General features: G+C 37.3%; 1 protein-coding gene across 1 annotated transcript; it reads left to right on the top strand.

Moving 5' to 3' along the window:
* Positions 1–953: 953 nt before the first annotated feature.
* Positions 954–3665, top strand: LOC127812444 (growth-regulating factor 8-like). Its single transcript, XM_052352823.1, has 4 exons — positions 954–1882; positions 1985–2167; positions 2284–2629; positions 2879–3665. Exons 1-4 carry the CDS (start codon positions 1495–1497, stop codon positions 3588–3590), a joined length of 1629 nt encoding a protein of 542 aa, XP_052208783.1. The 5' UTR covers positions 954–1494; the 3' UTR covers positions 3591–3665.
* The last annotated feature ends 10288 nt before the right edge of the window (positions 3666–13953 follow it).

Here is a 13953-nt window from a genome sequence, read left to right as displayed (position 1 = left end):
AAATTTTCTATTATCCAGGCAATATAAAATTTATTTGACATGGACAAATTGAGATGGCGCGTAGATCTCATGGGGTGGAACCCATACTCCCACTCCTTGCATGCCTACGTCGGACAACGCATCAGCCTAATTGACGAGGGCTTAAAATCAAAGTAATATGGAGGCTGTGGGTAAAATAAAATAAATCAAAAAATAGTGAAATTATTTTTAATTTTATAATAAATTATATTAACTCAATTTTTGTTAAAAATTAAATATTTTTTTAAATTTAATATAAATCCTATTAATAGAAGTTTTGATGTGACATTAATTAAATTATAAAATTATCCTAAACTCCATAATTTATTTAATTCATGAGTTTATATTAATATATGTCGTGAAAATTTTTGTTAATAATATTTAACTAAAAATTAATAGAGAGATTACGTTTTAAAACAATTAAAATTTAATAATTATAATGGTAAAAAATTAAAGACAACATTAATTTATGAATGATGCTATTAAGCATCAGTAAATATACCTTAGTTTTTGGCAAATAATATTTATTTTCAACAACTAAATAATTTTATTGATTGATTAAATAATTTAAAACACAATGCATTTATTATTAACTAAAATAAATTGTTTAAATATTAAAATTAAAATATAATAAATATATTATTTAAAAATAAAATACATTTATTAGCACTTTACTTCTACTTCTTTTAAAGCGACAGTTAAGATAATAAGACAATTATGTTTAATTTATTTTTTATTATAAAACGTAAAATTGAAGCAATACAAATATAAATTTAACCCAAAAAATTTGCGGGACTTGGAAAAGAGGGTCATGGGTTATGGTATGATGCACTGCCTGTGAGCCCTGATTTAGTCACAGCCAATGAACAATAGGCCCCGATTGCCAAATATAAGATGCCCAAGGCTGTTGCCTGTTGGGTTGCCGTACTCCCAACTCTATCTTCTCGCAATCACATTAAACCAGTTCTTTATTGTCATTTGCATCATCGGCCGTCAACTGGCAATCCTGAACCATTGATTTCTAGATATTTCCCACTGTTAAGCATTTGGCGTGGAGATAAAGAGAGAGAGAGAGAAAGGCGTAGGGGAACAAGTAATACGGGCCTTTGTCTGTATTCCAGAAGGGGTGCGAATGTTGGAAGCATAGGAAGCAAAACCGCAACCCCATTTTTGCTGAAAATGGCGGCACCCTAAATAAAATCCCCAAATTGAAAAACGAGAGAGAGAGAGAGACAGAGAGAGAGGTGATAGAGATAGGGACGCTTGTGTATGGATGTATTTGTATAAACACTTTTAGAGAGAGAGAGAAGAAAAAGAAAAACCCATTGAAACAGGGTTGCTTTTCTCGCTTCAACTTTTGGGGTTGCTGTATTTTTGGGTTTTGTTTGGGTTTCATTATTATTATTTTATGTTTTTGGTGATTCGGGCTTCGGGGTTGTTGTTGTGGTGGTTGTTGTTGTTGTTCATGTTGTGAAGATGGGGATCACTGGAAATAAGAAGAGGGTGGTAGACGATGGTACGGAGAAAGCAGCATCTTTGCAGTGTGAGGTTGGGTTGGGTTTGAGGACGCAACGCACCGAATCATTCCCTACTAAAAGCATGATGGTGATGCCCCATCGTCTCCCCCCCCCTCCTCCTCCTCCTTATCTTCATCCTTGCTCTGAGACTACTAGTATGAGTTTTGGTGGCGGCGACGGCGTCGGCGGCGGCAGGACCAGTTTTTGCAGCCTGAGCAACCAGGTGGGTCGTTTGAGCAAGATTTACGATGTTGTCGGTGGGGGATCTGTTTCTACCGGTTCTGTAGCTGTGCCAAGGAGTACCGGTTTCCTCCCATTTCCCTCTGATTCTTCCTTAAAATCCTCTGGTAAAATTTTGTTCGAGTTCAGGTTTCGTGAGTTTCGGTTGCTCTTTCAACCGAGTCCCAAGTGGTATAATAATCTTATTTACGGTTCTGGGTCTGTTGCAGGAGATGGAGGCATGCAAGTTGGAGCCAGTGCAAGAGGAGCTGCTTTCACAGCCTCTCAGTGGCAAGAGCTCGAGAGGCAGACCTTGATCTACAAGTACATGATGTCCGCCATGCCTGTGCCGCCTGAGCTTCTTGTTCCCATTTCCAAATCCCCATCTCCATCTCCTTCATCTCAATCCAACAGTAATCTCAAATCTTAATTTGCCTTTTCACTTGTTAACTCTTGAGATCTTCTCGTTGTTTCTTTTTCTTTCTTTATTTTTTTTCATTTTGGGGCTGTTGGTTGAATGTTTTTGCAGTGTCTGGTGTTGTGGATTTAAGGTTTTCAAGAAACTCGGATCCAGAGCCGTGGAGGTGTAAACGGACGGACGGGAAGAAGTGGCGGTGCTCGAGAGACGTGGCCCCACATCAGAAGTACTGCGAGCGACACGCCCACAAAAGCAGATCTCGTTCAAGAAAGCATGTGGAATCATCGCAACACCACCCCACCGCCACCGCCGCCGCCGCCGCCTCCTCTAAAATCGTCAGTACCAATTTGACCACGCATCCACTTCGTCTCCCCGCCAATTCCGCCGCCCAGGCCTTCCAAAATCCAGCCTTTCACCTCCCAACCATGGCTTCCGGTGCAACCTGTGGTCAGTCCAGGTGGGTTAATTATCGAGTTTTTAAACTTTTTCACACTGAATCTTAGGACCCAATATCTGATTTCGTTTACTCTTTAGGTTATTTATTGTCAATCTATGGGTTGATTAGTACCCAAGTTGTAATCTAGTAGTAGGATGCGGTGCTGGTGAGCCCGAGGCCTTAAAATCGAGTCTAGTCTTTAGTTGTTTCCTGCTAGTTCCCAAGTGGTGTAATTTGCTTACCGGATAAAAAAAAAATTTATGATTGAAGGTGCTCGGAGTGGGTGATCAAAGGGGATCCTATCCCCGGTTCGATACTAGACCAGCAATGGCAGCAACTAATGCTATCCTCATCGAGACTGAAGATGTACAACAACGACCAGAGCAAGGATGTTTTCGTTTTCCAACCACAATATGAAGAACAAGAACCTTTGAGCACAAACTCGTACATTAATGATATGGTTGACAGCCAGGGATTTAACAATCAACAGGCCAATGACCAATTCTGCCCATTGATTGGTCCAGAAATGCTACAAGGAGCTACAAATGGTGACGAATCGCAGAGGACAAGGCGATTCATCGACGCCTGGTCATTGGGAGAGAGATCCGGAGAGGAGATGGATGAAATCGGAAATAAGTGCTCTGTTTCTTCCGGCAGGAAGCTGCCATTATCGTCTCTCTCTCTTTCCATGTCAGGTGCTATTGGGATGGATGAAGAAACCACGAATGCCCTCCCGTTGATGGGCCCTGAAAGGGAAGATGGCTCTAGCTTCAGATCGCAGTGGCCTAATCCTGTTTCCTGGATGAGTTCGCCGCCGGGTGGACCATTGGGCGAGGCCTTGTGTCTCGGCATTGTGAGCAACGCGAAAGCATCGTCTGATGCGCCGTCTCCTCACGGCTGCAGCAACAACAGCACCACCACCAGCAATTGCAGCAAAAGCTCGTGCGAAGATAGCAGCCAGCAGGGGCTGCATTTTCATTGACATGTTAAGCAAAGTTGGTCGAATCGAATGTTCTCTTCTAATATATGATTCGTATAAAAAGCTTCTATTTTATCATTGTTTTTTGCATACTTTTACCTCTGTTCTGTGCATGCGAAGTTGGGGGGAAGAAACAGGCAACGCCCACTTGCACTTGCTTGCTTGTATGCTCTCATAAGCTGCTGAGCCCACAACTTTTCTCAAGTTTGGAGCACAATATCTAGCAAAGATTGATGTATAGTTGTGAGTCTCCATAGATATGCTTCCTAGATGTTGTTCCCATTAGACTTGATTCCGCACTAGACGTATGTGTTCAGCAAGAATTGACTTTAAAAGGCAAGATGTGACTAAATCAATTGAAGCTGCTGGTTAAACCATGTAAATTATCCTTCTGATTGATTGTTGAGTTGTCCTAATGGTCTTTTACAGAAAGGATAAAATAATAGATAAAAATAATATTTTCTCGTTACTTTTTTTTTTTTTTTTTTTTTAACTTTTAGCTGTTGGGTGTTCTAGTCTTTGGTTGATTATTCCATGGAGTTTGAAGACAAAGCAGAGCTAATGGAGGGCTATCTATCCACCAAGCAAAGATAAACCTCTTAGAATGAAGGTTGAACACCAAGAGGAACGAGAAGAATTGAACTCGCAATTTCATGCTTGACATTAGATGTTGGTGGTCGGCCGAGCTGCCAATGGAAGAGAACATATATATATATATATATATATCTGGTGGTGAATTTGGCGTGTGAGTGACAATGTTGTAGATCCAAGGATAGTGTGGGGTTGGTTTTTGACTCTCTCTCTTTCGTGGGGTCTCTTGTCTTTGAAGTAGGTACTCTGATATATTGACGATACAAGCAACATAGCCTGTACGGCATCTCTATTCTTATTTCTTCTTTGTGATGGAATTTCTGAAGCAATGAATTCATTCTAGTGGTGACTAGCTAGGCGACAGTTCATGTTTTGGTGTTTAAGTGCATTTAATTCTTAAAATGCCCTAAAAACTAAATGTCTCAATGATCAGTGAAGCACCTCAAGTTGCAAATAGTGATTATTACAAGATCGTTGGAGTAAATATAAGGAAAATTTTATTGGCAGCTCATGTTTTTACTCTTCACAACTCGCAGTGCATCAAATTTCACACTAATTTTAAAATCTCTATTTTACCCCTCCCACATCCCACAGTCACTTTCTTCTCCGACCGCCAGTCTCCGCCTCGTCTCTCTCTTTCTCTACCCCCCACACACAAACACATACATATATAATTTTATATACACACATGTTGCTCGCCTCTCTCTTTCTCTACCCCATACACACAAACATATACATATATAATTTTATACACACACATGTTGCTGGGTACACAAACACACACACATACATATATATACACGCACACACATGCTGCTGGGTCGGCCATGGCAGCCGACCCCCTCCCCCCCCCCCACGCACTCTTTTTCTCTCTCTCTCTCTCACACACAGACACACACACACACACACATATATATATATATATATATATACACACACACATGCGGCCACCATGACCGACCTAGTTGCTGGGTCGGCCATGGCAGCCGACCCCCCTTCCCCCCCTACACACACACACACACTTTCTCTCTCTCTCTCTCTCCCCCCCCCCCCACACACACGAAAACCATGGCCGCGGCCATGGCAACAGTCGGGGAACCCTGCGTTCCCCGACTGGTCCGAGAAGGGGAATGATGGGTTGCCTTTTTTTATTTTTATTAAATTTTTTATCATAATAAAATAAAATTTAAAAATAATACAAATAAATAAATTTTAAATATCTACATTTTAAGTAATTATAATTTAGGTAATTTTAAATTTTAAATCATCCTATTGAATTTTTAATACTTAAAAAAATTTAAAATTAGTTAATTTATCATATTAAATTACTTAAAGATACATATATCTAAAAATCCTACTTTCATTTAAAATAATTTTTTTTAAATATATGTATCTTTACCTAATTCAATAAGATAGATTAATTAATTTTAATTTTTAGTATAAAAAATTCAACACCTAAGATGAATTTTAGAGAGGTTAAATTTTTTATTAAAAAAATTAAAATTAATTAATTTATCTTATTGAATTAGGTAAAGATACATATATTTTAAAAAAAATTATTTTAAATGATGATAAAATTTTTATATATGTGTATCTAAGTAATTCAATAAGATAAATGACCTAATTTTAATTTTTTTTAAGTATTAAAAATTCAACACTTAATTACAATAATTTAAAATTTAAAATTAGTTAAATTATAATTACTTAAAATACAGATATTTAAAATTTATTTATTTGTATTATTTTTTAATTTAATTTTATTATAATAAAAAATTTAATAAAAATAAAAAATAAAAAAAGGCCCCCGACTGGGAAACACAAGTTTCCGCCGGGGAACCCATCGTTCCCCGGCTCGGGCCAGTCGGGGAACCCATTATTCCCCTGCTCGGACTAGTCGGGGAACGCTGGGTTCCCCGACTGTTGCCATGGCCGCGACTATGGCAGCCGAGGCCATGGTTTTCATGTGTGTGGGGGGGGGGGGGAGAGAGAGAGAGAGTGTGTGTGTGGGGGGGGGGGGGAAGGGGGGTCAGTCGCCATGGCCGACCCAGCAGTTGGGTCAGCCATGGTGGCCGCATGTATGTGTGTGTATATATATATATATGTATGTGTTTGTGTGTGTGTCTGTGTGTGAGAGAGAGAGTGCGTGTGTGGGGGGGGGAGGGGGGGTCGGCCGCCATGGCCGACCCAACAGCATGTGTGTGTGTATATATATATGTGTGTGTGTTTGTGTACCCATCAACCTGTGTATATAAAATTATATATGTATGTGTTTGTGTGTGTGGGGTAGAGAAAGAGAGAGACGAGGCGGAGGCTGGCGGTCGGAGAAGAAAGTGACTGTGGGATGTGGGAGGGGTAAAATAGAGATTTTAAAATTGGTGTGAAATTTGATGCGTTGTGGGCTGTGAAGAGTAAAAACACGGGCTACCAATAGAATTTCCCTAAATATAATGACACCATTTCAACTTCCTCGGGTGAAACCCAGATTAGGAGTTGTTTGTGAGGTGAGAATTGTATGGTAGCTAGCTAGTCTAGAGGGTACAATTCAGCATTTTGGGATTATTATTTTTATGCGATTTTTCGTTATTCATGTCTTCGATTTCGACAAAAGAGATAAATCACAGGTGGAGAGTTTGCCACATTACCCATGGTCAAAAATCAAATTTACTATCTATTGATGCAAATTTCAACTTATCGTAACTTAATCACTTGACTTACGATTTGAAATTGTATAATTCAGAATTTTGGATGATAATAAAATGATTACAGAAACTAATGATTAGAATAATATGTCAAGTAGTAAGGTGATGAGAATTATTGAGTTCAAAATAAAGTATCTTCCATTTTAAACTTTTTCAAGAAGGCATCATTTCATCAGTTCAAAAGTAATACATCATTTGAAATGACACTTGTGTTGGGTGTGCAAATTTAAGTCTCACAATTGTGTTGTGACAATTGTGTGCTGTTGGCTAGTTATGGGAAAGATTAGAAATATATAAGTGTGGACAATATCTCTATTAATATGAAATATTTTTGATAATATTTAAAAATAAATTCATAAACAATTAGGTTTAAAGTGAACAATATTATATTAATCCTAACAGTGGTATTAGATAATAGGCCCTAAACTTAGAAAGAAGAATGTGGAGGAAATTCTTGGAATGCCGAACAAAGGTGGTGGGCCCTGATTAAGCTCACGATTGGATTTGTGGTTAGGCTTTACTTGGGGCGAGCTCTTGAGATAAGGGGGTACTCGAGAATTTCACAAGCATGTTATTAGCCCACCGTGAAGATGAGTAATTGATGTCGATGGAGCAGACAAATGGATGATTGTTGGAGGGAAGGCTCAAAAAAATACCACAATAATATGGTCCTTTGTTAGAGGGGAGGATTGTTGGGTATGTAAACTAAAGTCTTACATTGGCTAGACATGGGAAGGATAAAGGACACATGTGGATAATATCTCTATTGGTACGAGACATTTTGGATGAAATTTAAAAGTAAATCCATGAATACCTAGGCCCAAAATAGACAATATCAAATCAATGTAGAGATTTGGGAGATCCATAAACCTAATAACTTGACCCTTACCCTCCAAGAAGAATTTTATATTCTTCAAATTTCAAATATATACAAGGAATGAGATTTTCTTCAACCCAATAATCTAGCTCTTGTTTCCAAACTTCAATGAAATAATCTCTCTTCCAAAACAAGAGTGAAGAGACAATCAATTAAAGTTGCGTTCTCTTTGTTGTTTTCAAGTCATTTTTACTTTTGAATTTTCTAAAATAATGAAAACGCGTTCTCTTTGTTATTTTTAAAAATATATTTTTGAAAACAAAAAAAAAATTTATAAAGAAAACTCAAAACAACAAAAAGTTGTTTTGAGTGTTTTCATCCAAAACAAACTCTAAACTCAAAACACATTTATTTATTTATTCATATTTTATTATTGTAATGAGAAAAAATATTATAAAATTCATTAACTTTAAAATAAATATATTTTTTAATAATATATTAACATTAAATATTTTAATTTACTGAATAATCAAATTTATTGAATAAAATATCATTAAAAAATTATTTTCAAAATTTCAAAGAGAATGTGTTTTCTAATTTTCTGTTTTGAGAAATAATTTTTTAAAATAATAAAAAGAACACATTTTTAATTTTCTAAAAATAGACTACTAAAATAGAAAACTAAAAATGAATTTAAAACTCAAAACTGAAAATTAAAAAGTAAAGAGAAATAGGCCTAAATTTTTGTAACTTGGCCAAGTGTTTAAAGCTAAAGCAAATTAGATGACCGAGTCGCACGTACAACTCACTTGACTAAGTAGGGGCAGAAGGCTTGAAAAATTGCAAAGCTCAATTTTAGTCTGCTAAAGGGTAAATACAGAAGAGAAGTCGCAGAAACTAAGTTAAACTCAGTTGCATACGTATTCGCAGAATGCAACGGGCTCTTCAAAAAGCCAACACCCTTCTTGTAGGTAAGTCCTATTTTGCCTTATCTAATTACTAGAGATAACCCGTGGTTAAAGACATGATGCAATTAAAAAAAATTAAACATTAAATTTGAACGTAAAATAATCAAGTACTGAACATTCAATTTGCCCAAAATATAAACTTTTTTTTAAATAATACTCATCTAGTTTTTCGTATTCAATCCACCATACTGGATTCATTTCACGAAGAAATCTCATGATTTTCCTTGTAACTTAATTAAGACGAAGTACTTCAACGTTATTTCTTAAGTAGCTTGTGGGTGTCTATTTTCAATTTTCATTTAGAAACACGAGATTTCAATCACTTATTCTCGTGTATTTCATCCGTTTCAATGTCTAAAAAGTCATTTCATCAAAGTTCATTCTCAAAACCCTATTCAAAAATTGAGAAACCAATTTTCAACTAAAATTGGGTCATATTTGAAAGTAAACCCTATTTCAAAGTAAAAATAAAAATGTAGAATCATCGTTCATGAGTTTTGTCAATCTATTTTGAAATATGATACCATTATTTCAAACGTCTGTGTTACTTTGCTTGAGAGATTGATAGAGGAGTTTATCGAAGAGCGTCAAAAAGATCAAAATGTCTTCGTCCATTTTGCAAATTTGCAAAATGTGCCACTGCCTGCTGCTCTCTCATCTCCCTTTCCATGGTCGTCGATGTAATACCCCATTTCAGTACAAGGTTACCATGCAATTTAAATGAGATTAAAATACTGAAAAATTGGCTTGATAGTAAAAATAAGTCACCGAATCGATCGCAGAGAGTGCCCTGAAACCTTGATGTCTAAGGAAAATAATATAGTATTGATGAACGTTCTGAGATACGATTTATGGTATTAAAAGAAATCGAAATCGGAATCGAGACTGTTTCCAGTACAGTTGTGTTTTATGCTGAAAAATCGAATCGTTGTAGGGGATATCGAGAAAGTCAACGGAACCTTGAGGGTGCCTCAATTTTGTGTAAGAAACAACTTTGAAGTGATTTCAAGATGAAACAAATGTCTTATGAGGACACAGAGGTAAAATCGTCCTTATCGAACAATCTTGGAATTATTAATTATGAATTTTCGGTATTTGAATCTGAATGAAATTTAGGTCTAATGGTGTAATTATAATTGTGAAATGCTCAAAGTGAGATTTAGAATTAATTGAGGGATTTATATATAATTTTTATGATTTTAATAAATTATACATATATATTATGTATAATATATTATATAAATTATATATATATCATATATATATATATGTGTGTTGAGTGTGTGCGTGGTGGGCAAGAATTTTTAAAAAAATTATAATATAATATATATATGGGAGCAATGAAGCAATCCGTGGGTGTGCACATTGGAAGCAAAGTTTAAATTGGATTTAAAAAATGTGGGTCTTGCCCAAGTTGCCTTGAAGTGAAAAAGACAAGCATGTAATAAATATAATATAGTACATATAATACTTGGAGCCCAAAATTGAGGTTGTATACATAGACTTGGGTACAAGAGACAGAAGATAGGGAAGAGAAGAGGAGGATGAGAGAGAATAAAGAAAAAAATGAAAAAAAATAGAAAAAATAAGTAGAAAAATTGTAGAAATTTTTTGAGAAATTGTAGAATATTCTAGGAATTAATTTGGGGTTAGAGGAGTATGTTTGGAGGCAGAAAAATTGATCGGGCACACGTTTTGAGGTCAGAGCATGCATACTGAGAAAATCTAAGAGATTAAATTAAGGTGAGTGAAATTTTTTAAAAATTTTCAAAAAATCAGGAAAATTATTTTATGAATTGTTATAGAGAAATATTTAAAAAAAATATTTGAGAAATATTTAGTTTGGATTTATTGACAAAAAATAGGAAGAAATAGAAGAAAATTATAAGAAATTTAGAAAAAATAGATATTGATATTCTTTTGAATGAATATGATGTCTAGGGATCGTTGAGGCTTGAGATTGAACATTAGTGCAATTACTTGAGCTTTGACAAGAAAATTGAGGTCAGCACGAGAATCGAGGTGTCTGAGATAAGTTCGAGGTGAGTGTTTTTATTTAAAAACTTGGTTTATTGTGAGTGTTCCTACTAAAAACTTATTTATTTGTGAGTAGTTTATTACTAAAAAACTTGGCTTGTTTATATAAGTGATTTGATTTGTGAGCGTTTTTACCCTAAAAACTTGGTATTTGTTCTACCTAATCGTGTTATGATTTCAAGAAAAAGGTTTTGTTGAATGTGAATAGTTTAACTTGTGGAAAGTTGTTTTCATGTGGGAGGATTGTCTCAAATTGTTTTATGCATGTGCATTGAATTTCGTGCATTATAAATTCATGTTTTGAAATGTTGAGTTTATATGATGGATGTTTTGTGTTGTTGTGACGCCCCGCTCCCACTTACGGGTGTTACTCGTGAACAATTACCCGAATTGTCCACCTACCCGGCATTTGGTGAACGATGGACCATGTTTCAAGACGAAACTCCCTAAGTGGGAACTAGGCTCGTCCTTCCCTTCCCTCAACCCCAGGATTCACTAGCAGAATTAAGTTTTAACCACACCGCATTCGGTTGAAAAGAAAACTCATGAAGATGTCCAACCGCCATTTTCTTATTTAAATTTAATTCTTTTTCCATCCAAGAATTTCACCGGCCTCCAAAAATCCACCATTTCAATCCATACATTGATTGATTACCAATTTTGGAGGAAAAACTCAAAAATTTTCATTTTTCAAAATTCGACATTTATCTCCAAAAATGCCCAAAAAATTCCTTTATTTTGAAAATTCATTTGGATCCCAAAATCAATTAAGAAATGCCCTAAAATCCCCCCAAATTCCAAATTTTTGAAAAAAATTTGGCTAAAAAATTTAGCCGGCGGGGCCTACTGGCGCGCCCAGGGCCTCGCGGGTTGGCCATGAGTCGCACGCGCTGGCCGCGTATGCCGCACGCCCGCCTGCGCGCGGCCCTGCTGCCACCTGCTGCAACTTTTTTTTTTTTTTTTTTCCTTTGGGCTTTTAAACCCATATTTGGCTCCCAAGTTCCCATCTCATCCATCCATGTGGCATTACCACATTTATCTACCAAATTTAGGGAAATTCAATTATTTCTCATATACTTGAATATTCTCCTTTTTCCCTATTTTCCACAATTTAATTCCTTTATGGAATTTCATTCCAAATTACCAAAATACCCTTTGTGAATTATTAATCCCATATATCTCCACATACATACCAAATTGGGATTTAATTCACTTATATCCCTAACTCCACATAGGAATTATTTCTAATTTACCAAAATACCCTTTTATTGGACTTCACTATCTAAATTACCAAAATGCCTCTCTCATAAGGCATCAATATTCTCAAGGATCCATCACCTTCTCAAGGGTATTTTTGAAAATTTCACACTTCCTTTCTTATTCTCTTAACACCGGTAACACCGGATGTTACATTCCACCCCCCTTAAAAGAATTTCGTTCTCGAAATTCACCTTACCATAATCTCCTGCCCAAGATAATCACATTCTCGGGCTACATGGCAGATTCTCGTGCTTGAAAATCTCATAGCCTATCCATTTCTCACATTTACCTCGGGTTACACCTACCTCAAGGTTTCACTTTAGGCTTTTGATCCTCCGACTCTTGAGGACATTCACCAACCGAATACCACTTTGGCCTCTAGCCAAACTGCACCACTGGTCGCTGGTTATGCTTACTGCAACAATGTCCATCACCAGATGGATTTCTCTGCTTCGAAGCATCGCTTTGCAGCCCACTTCCCATTTTACCATCGATCGAACAAACTCTCTCTAACATTGCATCACTGATTAGTCTACCACGATTTTATGCCAATCACACACGGAACGTTTCCCACTGCCAATCACACATAGTCACGATTTTATACTGGTCCAACCAGTAACATCTTAGCACTGATCATCCACCGCAATGTCACTTTAGTGCCCAAAAGACACTCTGACACTCATTTCACCATGGCATACCGCTATTTATTACAAGCATGCATAGTTTGTGTTAATCCTCATGGCAACCTTTCATTACCGATCAACTAACCATGGTAGCACTACATGGGAAATAACCATTTGGCCCACCTAGCTAACTTCGACCATTTCATACATGGTCTTTTTACTTGACCAGCCAACCCTTATTTATCGATACGATTATGCATAATCGACATACCTAACACTATGCCAGGTTATTACACGTTTCAACTATACGTGCATTACTCGAGTCCACCTCAAGCTTGGCGATGCACTCACCATTACAATCTCACCTCGAGCTTAACCGTGCTCGGGCCAAGACTTTCTCCCAACCAGGAGCTCTTCACATAAGCACACAGAATACCTTGGCCTTCCTTTCTGGCTGATATTGCACGCTAGTAGGGTCTCATACCCATACCAGGGAACTCTTCACTGAGCAACCCCTCTTCAATTCTTCACCTCATTTCAGCTTTCACAAACATGCCCCATGCTAGGCCTTACCTTGGCTATTAAACCCTACCACGAGTCAAGGATCCTACCATTGCGTTTAAGGTCGCGGAACCATTAATCGGCCCTTGTCATCACCCACGGTGCGTGGCACAAGTGATTGGCTTATTACCATCTACACAATCACTTATTGCATCGCACCTGTAAGATGACTCGTGCCTTTGGTCCGCACCACAACAAGCTAACATGGTTACACCCCCACTCTTGTAGCGGTCTTCTAGCCAAATTTACTCGCCCAGCTTCAATTTCATTGGGACTTTTCAAATCTCACCATTTCTCAATAGAGCCTCTTCCTCTTGAGACACGAAACTTTCAGCCATCCTAAATTGGGTTCATTCTCAATCCGCATTAGACACCTGATTTAAACCATGCGTAATGGTTCTCCTTGTTCTTCTCGGCAAGCACAACACCATGACAGCAACGAATTTCCTTCCACGGTCGTTGCATCTCCACTCTCATAGGTCAACTTGACCTATACAGCCTTAATCTTGGATTGGCTTTTCCCTATCACTTTTCCATTTCTCGAATGGCTTACTAATCCCCTGAAAAACTTCGGCTTCTCCCGGATTCTCTTTATACCCTTTGCATCAGCTCACATTATTTGGTGAGCGGTCACATTGGCTCTAAAGCCACAACAGCTCCACTAGCCGATTTCCTTTCACAGCCTTTAACCTTTAGGCACGAGGTTAATTTTCCATCAATTGCCCATTAACCAGGGCATCCCCTTAGCTGTATCCATCACAGCTATCAGGTGATTTCATCACCTCAACACCATTCTTGGAAACCAATTTC

This window comes from Diospyros lotus, chromosome 11 (genome assembly GCF_014633365.1).
Source record: "Diospyros lotus cultivar Yz01 chromosome 11, ASM1463336v1, whole genome shotgun sequence".
Classification (NCBI taxonomy): Eukaryota; Viridiplantae; Streptophyta; class Magnoliopsida; order Ericales; family Ebenaceae; genus Diospyros; species Diospyros lotus.
This window is presented reverse-complemented; position numbering and strand designations above follow the sequence as displayed.

Excerpts from the sequence above, each read along its gene's own strand:
- LOC127812444 (XM_052352823.1), top strand. The coding sequence starts at position 1,495 with ATGGGGATCACTGGAAATAAGAAGAGGGTGGTAGACGATGGTACGGAG. Across the intron at positions 1,883-1,984 it reads TTCTTCCTTAAAATCCTCTG|GAGATGGAGGCATGCAAGTT; the intron begins GTAAAATTTTGT and ends GGTCTGTTGCAG. Across the intron at positions 2,630-2,878 it reads GCAACCTGTGGTCAGTCCAG|GTGCTCGGAGTGGGTGATCA; the intron begins GTGGGTTAATTA and ends TTATGATTGAAG.